The 7,602-nt window shown below is 62.2% G+C and overlaps 1 protein-coding gene across 1 annotated transcript; it reads left to right on the plus strand.

Annotated features, from left to right (window-relative positions):
- Positions 1 to 460: 460 nt before the first annotated feature.
- On the plus strand, positions 461 to 7,585 carry LOC109147289 (filaggrin-like; the record flags this gene model as incomplete). Its single annotated transcript, XM_019294941.1, has 3 exons — positions 461 to 677; positions 2,698 to 4,337; positions 4,432 to 7,585. Coding segments are annotated over exons 1-3 (5,011 nt in total), but the record flags the coding sequence as incomplete, so codon positions are not given.
- Positions 7,586 to 7,602: the final 17 nt, after the last annotated feature.

A 7,602-nucleotide genomic window follows, 5' to 3' on the forward strand; every position in this document is an offset into this window, starting at 1 on the left:
ATGAAGCACTTTGAGAGGAGGGTGATTGGATAATGGTAGAAATGCTGAAAGGGAGTATGCTCTGGTAAGAGTTTGTGGCTATGAGCGTGGCGCTGACTTCGGGGGGATACAAGGACGGGAGGGGATTTAGGCATGGGAATAACGGGAAGTGTGGTGTAGCTGGCAGGTTTTTTTGGAGACGCAGATATGCGATCAGTTGTGACGCAATAGCTGGTTTCCTAGTAAGTGGGTGTCGTTCGCGGATAAAGTATCGAAAGGTTTGAGACTGTGGTTGTGTTGCCCCTCATACATGAGGTTATTTTTTTTTTCTTAAGACATACATGATGCCATTTTTTTTTGAGATCGGTTGGGCTTTCGCAGGAGAGGGGCCCTACAAGTGTTTTTGGTGCGAGGGGGTTTTCGGGGGACTAAGCTTTGTTTTAGGAGGTAGGATGAGTAGGAATGGGCGTAGGGTGGTAAAATGGGGCAAAGATATAGACGGAAAGAGACAAATCCCCATTTAAGGCCGGAAGAGGGAGTGCGCCGTTGTTTAAGGTGTGAGGGAGGCGTTAGCGGGTGCGCGTTGAACGAAGGGGGGCAACAGGATGTGGCGGATTTGAGTGTTAGTAGGGTGGAAGATGTGCATATTTTTGCCAAAATATGGACTTTTCCATTTGAGAACGGGGATTTGCGTGGGAGTCAGACGATGGTGGGTGCTCACATCAGGATGTGGGGATTTTATTGCGAAGGGGGATAGTAGGCTAGGAGGAAGAGAAAGTAGATATTAGGGCCAATGGTGTAAGGGGTTGATGAAATTAGAGTTAGGAGGGGGAAGGATCAGTTGTAGGGGCAGGCAAGACGGAAGGGTTGCGATACGGGAGAGGGGAGGCTAGGTTGTGAGAGGAGCAGAAGGCAACAGGGGGTGCCGCGAGGGGTGGCCCATAAGTGGCAAGGGAGGCGTGAGTTCTATATGTTTTGTGTATTATTCATATTTGTTGCGGCAGTCGAAGGAGCTAAAAAAAGGGCAAGGAAACCCAGCAAGGATCAAAACGGACAAAAGGGAAAAAGGGAAAAAGAAGTCAGGGGGGCCATGACGAAGGAAACAAGTCGTGAGGGGTAAAAAGAAACGTAGTGGAGGCAAAAAAGGGCAAAGGGTACGCCCGGAAGTGGACGTACAGAGAGGGCGTGAGCGCGGAGAATGCAAGGTGGGCCAGGGCAGGCCCAAGACAGGCGAGGAGGGGGGGCCAACCTAGGGGGCAGCACGGGGGGCAAAAAGACGGGGGGCTGGGTGGACGGGGGGAAAAAAAAGCAGGGGGATGACCGGGAGGTGACGGAAACAGAGGCGCAGAAGGGGATAAGGGGGGGAGGAACCGGTGGGAGGAGGGGGGGAGGAGACCAAGGAAGGTGAAAGGAGACCCCCGCGCGACGGGGGGGAGCGCGACGGGCGGGCGAGACGAAAGGGGCCAGAACGCAGAGGGAAGGCGGGGGAAGCGAGAACAAACACACGAAAAGAGGGAGGAAGAGAAGAGAGGCGGAGCAAGACGAAAGAAGACGCCACAGCAACGAAAGAAGGAGGGGGCAGGAAGAAGACAGGGCGGGCAAGACGAGCCAACAAGGAGGCGGCGGCGCAGCAACAAGAAGAAGGGGCGACCGGGCGGAGGGGACAACAGCCGAGGACAAGAAGGACCGCAACGCAGGGGACACGCGACGCCAAAGAGCAGGGAAGGAAGGGGACGAGCGCGGGAGCGAAAAGACAAAAGGCAGCAGAGCCGCCAGACCGGCAACGGCGACAGAGGACAAACCCAGGAAGGGAGCAGGAAAGGCAGGAGGCGCCAGGGGCCGGGGCCAACAGAGAAAAGGGGGAAAAAAGCAGCGCCCGCCAACGGAGGAAGGGCAGCACCGAGAGAAACCAACCGGCAGCAACGAAGAAGGGGCGGGGGCAGGAGCACGCGACGCACGCGCGGGCAAAAAGGCGGGAAAAGGGAACAAAGCGCAAAGCGGGGGCGAACCAGCGAGGAAGGGGGGAAGGCAGGGGAAGGAGAGCAGCCAGCACGGCCCGACAGCGGGGAAGAAGGCGGGCACGCGGGAAGCAAGCAGCCCACACCAGACAAGACGGCACAGGGGGAGGAAGCAAGAAAGACGGGCGCACCAACCGCAACGGAGAAGAAGAAGGGGAGAGAGGCGGAGGAAACGCGCGGAGGGGAAAAACCGGCAAAGGCGGGCCGGCGGAGGGAGCAAGGAAGGCGGGGGGGAAGGGGACGAAAGAGGGAGAGGGCAAGCCGGCCAGCAGGGGGGGAAGAAGAGGGGAAGGAGGCAAAGGGGGGCCGAACCACGAGAAAAGCGCGGCGCGCGCGGCGCGGGACGGACGGCGGGAGGGACGGCGGGCAGAGCAGCGGGGCAGCACGCAGCGGAGCGGGGAGCAAACGCGGGCAACCCGCGCGGAGAACCGGGCCGCGGGGCGGAGCGGACGCAAAAGGGGGGCAGGGGGGGCGGGGAAAAAGCGAAAGAAAAACGAGAGGCGAGGCACCCCCCCCCCCCGCGAGACGCACCACACAAGCGAGCGGGACCAACAAGGGGGAGCAGAGCCGAAGACCGGGAACGGGGAAGGCGGGGGCAGGGACGGCCGGGGAGAGCCACCGGGGAGGGGGGGGGGGAGCGGCGGCGGGGCACGAGGGGGGGAAAAGGGAAAAAGAACAGGCACAAAAGCGCGCGAGACAGCGGGCGGGGAGGCGGGCCAAGGGGGAGGACGGGAAAGGAAGAAGGCAGGCGCGGCGGGGCGCGAGGCAGGAGGAAAGGGGGGACGGCAGAACGACGGGACCGAGCACAGGGAGGAGGGCAAAGGCACAGGCGGCGGCGCAAGGACCAGAGGCGCCACAAAGGAGACCGAAGCCGAAAGAGCAGGAGAACGCGGAAGAAAGAACAAGAGCAAACCGGGACAAGGGGGCAAGGAACAGGCGGGACAACGCGCGAGAGGAGGCACGCGGCCCCAGAGGCAGAAAAGGGAAAAAGGCGAGGGAAGGAGGGAAAGGGCGAAGGGACGGGGGAGAAGGAGAGGAACAAGAAAAGGACAACAAACGGACAAGAGCCAGGAAGAAGGGCGAAGACGGGAAGAGGCAACCAAACGAGACGAGCAGGGAGAGGGAGCGAAGAGGCACAAGACGAAGGGGAGACGGAGCAGACCGGGGAAAAGAACGCACCGAAAAGGAGAGGAAGCGAAAAAGGCGGCGGGGAGGGCCGAAGGCAGGGGAGAGGAAGGGCAGCGCGAGGAGAGAGAAGCGGGACAGGAAAACAACACCCACAGCCAAAAGCGGCAGGGAGCGCAAAGCAGAGGAGGGGGAACAGGAACCGAAAGAGGCGGAGGAACCAGAAACGAGAAAGAGGGCCCGCGGAGCAAAGCAGGCGGCGGCAACCCCGAACAGGGCGAAAGCGAACGCGGGGGAGGGGGAACGGACGAACAAGAGGCCCGAGGGGCAGGAAGAGGAAAAGAGGCAGGAGAAAGAACAACGGGCAAGAGCCACAACGGGCAAGCCACCGAAAGAGGCAGGAAAGCGGCCCGCAGGCGGCAAAGACCGAAACCACGGAGGCACAGCGGGGGGCGACAACGGCCGAAAGCCAGGGCACGGCAAAGCGAAACGGCCCGAGCCAAGGGGGAGCAAAGAGCAAGAGGGCAACGAGAGCACAAGCGCCGCAAGGGAAGCGGGAGAAAAGCACAAGAAAAGGGAGAAACCAGAAGCAGCAAACGCCAGAGGGAGGGAAGAAGAAAAGCAAGGGGGGGGGCCGAAAACACGGAAAAAGCGAGACCCGAAAGGAGGACCGCAAGCGCAAGCGCAGAAGACGAAAGCAGGGAGGAGGAGAAAGGACGACGAGGCCGCGACAGCCAAGAAGCAGAGGAACGAGGCCGCAGGGCAGAGGAAGAAGAGGGAAACGCGCACGCGGCGGCGGGCGGGCAGCCGAAGCAAGGGCGGGAGGGAGGCAAACCGCCAGGGAAGCGGGCACGGAAAGGAGGAGGAGGGGAAGGGAGAAAGAGCACGGACGCCAAGCGAAAAGAGGAGAACGCGCGGCGCAGGACGAGCCAGAAGGAAGGAGAGCAAGGGCGCAGGGAGAACAAAAGGCGGAGCAGGGCGAAGGAGCAGCGCGAGAAAAAGGGCGCGCGCGGAAGGAGCAGGGCACAGCAAAAGAAAAGAGAGAGCAAGAAGGGCGGGAAGGGGGGACAAGGGGAACAAGGCAGCCAACGGAAGGGACAGAAGGGGAAACGAAGCCAGACGGCCCGGAGAGAAAACCGGAAGGGGGGGAACGCCAGCGCCGCGGCACAAGGCGAAACGAACAAAGCACGAAGGCAGACGCACACGGAGAGGCGGGCAACCAGAGGGGGGCAAGGACCAACCCAGCGGCCCGAGCCGAGGAGGGGACAGAACAAGGGCACAGCACCACAAGCAACAAGCCAACCGAAAGGAAAGGCGGGACAACGAAGGGGGGAAACAGGAAAGAGAAAACCGAGGAAAGGCAAGCCGAGACAAAGAGGGGGCAAAAGGAAGGGACCAAAGGGCAGGGGAAAAAGGCCACACCAAAAAGGGAGGCAGCCGAACGGGAAGGCGCGAGCCGAGAAAAAGACAAAGGGGAACCAGAGGCAAGAGCGGCCAAAGAGGGCGGCGCAGGAAAGCGCAAAGAACGGAACAACCGGAAAGGAGCCGCAGAAGAGCGGGGGAGGGGAAGGGAAGGACGGGGCCGGCAGAAGAAGAGGGGGGGGAGGACCCGGAACGCCGCGCGAGGAAAGCGCGGAAGAGAACACAGCGACGGAAACAAACCAAGGAGCGGGGGCAGGAGGAAAAGCGGCCACCAAAAGAGCAACAAAGGAAGGAGAAGGACAAAAGCGGGGCCAGGGGGAGGGCGAGGAGCGCACCGCCAACGGAGACAGAGGACCAAGGAGGAGGCAGGGGCACGCGAGGGGAAGGGGGGGCCAAAAGGGACGACGAACCCCCAAGGACCCGAAACGAAGGGGGACCGAAAAAGACAGGAGCGGGGAGGCAGGAGAAACAGGGCAGAGGGGAGGGAGACAGGGGAGGCGCAAGACAGAGGACGGGGGACAAAACAAGGGGAGCAAGGGCAAAGAAAGAAAGGGACCCAAAGGCAGCGGGGGAGGAGAAACAAGGGGCCAAACGCGAGGAAAAGGAGAGAGCAGCAAGAAAGGAAGAAGCAGACAAGAGGGCGCGAGGGAGAAGGACGGAAAGGCAACCGGCGAAGCACAAGGCAGGGCGGCGACAAAGGAGACAAAGGAGAAGGCCGGAAAGAAGAGGGCAAAAGCAGAAACACGAAGGAGGGCAGGACAGCACGGACAGGCCAACGAAAGAAGAACAGGGAGGGAAGGGCAGGAAAGGCGGCGAAGACGAACAGGGGGCGGGGAGCGAAGAGCAAGGCAGAGCGCAAGCAAGAAGGGCACAACAAGCGAAGCCACGGGAACAGGAAGACAAGAAAGAAGCGGGCCAAAAAGGAAGCGGGGAAGAGGCGGACCCGAAACAGCGGACACGAAAGAGAGGGGAGGGGAGGCCGGCCAAAAGGGAAAACAGCGGAAGAGCGGCCGGCAAGGCAAAAGAGGGAGACACAAAGGCGCGAGCGCGAAGCCGGCGGCACAGGGAGCGGGGGGACCAAGAGAGCCAGCAAGGAGAAGCGGAAGAAAGGACACCCGGGGGGAGGAGAGGACGGGGCAAGAGAGACAGGGGGGCGGGGCGGGAAAAAGAAGAAGGAAACAGAAACGGCGCGGCCAAAGCGGGGAAGCAACGGCAAACAGAGAAAGGAAGGCAAAAGAACAAGAAGCAGAGCGGAGCAAGGAACCGAAGGGGGCAACAAAGGGAGAAAGGAGGGCGGGGCGCAAAAGGGAAGAGGGCAGCAACGCGCGGCAGCACGAACGCCGCAGCAAAACGGAGGAGCCGAAAGGAGAAAGAGAACGCGAAAAGAAGCAGCACGAACAAGGAGCGCACACGCAGGGCGACCAAAGAGAGGGGGGCGGAAGCCAGAAACACCGCAGGCGAGACACAGAACAGAGCCGGAAGCAACAAGGCGCACAACAAAACACCAGAGGAGCGAGGGAAAGGGAAGACGCCAAAGAGGGGAGAGGGCAGGGGGGGGGGGCAGGGGGGGAGGCACAACAAGGGCAAAAGCGAGCGGAAAGCAGGGGACGAAAGAGCGGACGAAGGAGGAGGCAGGGGAGAGGCAGCCAGAAGCAAAGCAGGCAGAGGGCGGAACAAGCGAACAAGGGGGAGCGAAGAAGCCAGCCACGGCAAAGGGGAGGAACAAGCGGAGAAAAAGCCCGGCGGGAGACAAGAGACCGGCGAGCCCAGCGCAAAAGGCCGCAGAAAGCCGGAGAGGAAGACAGCGCAGACGAAGAAGACGGACGGGCGGCGACAGGAAGGAGCAGCCGAAAGGACCAGAACCCGAGAAGGGCAGCGCAACAAGCAAAGGGAAAGCAACCGAGCAAGCCGGCGAGCAACGCACCAGCGGAACCAAGGAGCGACAGAGACCGGCCGGAGAGCCAGAGAGGGAGACGCAGCCGGCGCAAGAGGGCGGGGAGCCAGAGCGGAGAGGGGGGAAAGAGCAGCCACCAGAGCAAGGGAGGGGAGAGGGCAAGAAGGGGGGAGAACAAGAGCGGCAGGACACGAAAGGAGGAGGGCAGGCGGCGGAGCCCAAAGAGAGCCGAAAGCGGGAGAGGAAGCGGGAGGGAGCCGGACGGGGAAGAGCGAGGCAAGAAGAACGGCAGCAAGGGGAACGAAAGGAAGGAGGGGAACGAGGACCAGACCAGCACAGCAAAACGGCAGGGGAACGAAAGGGGGGGGAGAAACAAAAGGAGGGAAGAGGGACGCAGGGGAGGAACAAAGCGCGCCGGGGGCGAAAGGAGAGGGGCAGGAGGAAGGGAGGGAGGGGGAGGAGACCGGCGCCCCCGGGGCCAGAGGGGAAGCGAGACGAAGAGGCGGAGCGGGGGCAGCGGACAAAAAGGGCAAAGGCGAGCAAAGGGAGGGCAAAAGCGCCGGCCGGAAGGGACGGCGGGAAGAAGAAGGAGAGGGGAACAACCGCCGGGGGGGGCGAGCAACAAGGACCGCGAAAAGGGGGACCACCGGAAGAAAGCGCGAGACGGGGGGAAACAAGCGCCACGAGCGGGGGAGGAGACACGGCAGGGGGCCGAAGCAAGCGGGGCGGCACGAAAGGAGGGGGGGACAAAACACGCGGGCGGAGAAAGGAGAAGGAGCAGAGCCGACGGGGACAAAGAGAGGGGACGACGAGGAGCGGCGGAAGCACGAAGCCAGAGCGAGGGGAAAAAGGCGCCAAGCGCAGGAAAGGAAAAGGGGAAAGGAGGAGGAGGGGAGAACGGAAGGAGGGCGGGGCGGACAAGGGAAACAAGGGCCGGAGGGGAGAGGGAGAAACCAAGCCAAAGACACAAAAGAGCGGAGCCGAAAGGGGGGCAGGGAGGGAAAAAGGGCCGGCAAAAGACCGAGGAGGACAGCCCGGAGGAGGGACAGGGACAAGGAAGGAAAGGAAGGGGAGCAGAAAAAAGGGGCGGGGGAGGGGCGCGCGGCGAGACCGACAGCAAGGAGACCCGATCGCGTGGGGCGGGGGGGTGAGGCGCGCTGCGGG

This window comes from Ipomoea nil, unplaced genomic scaffold (genome assembly GCF_001879475.1).
Source record: "Ipomoea nil cultivar Tokyo-kokei standard unplaced genomic scaffold, Asagao_1.1 scaffold1987, whole genome shotgun sequence".
Lineage (NCBI taxonomy): Eukaryota > Viridiplantae > Streptophyta > Magnoliopsida > Solanales > Convolvulaceae > Ipomoea > Ipomoea nil.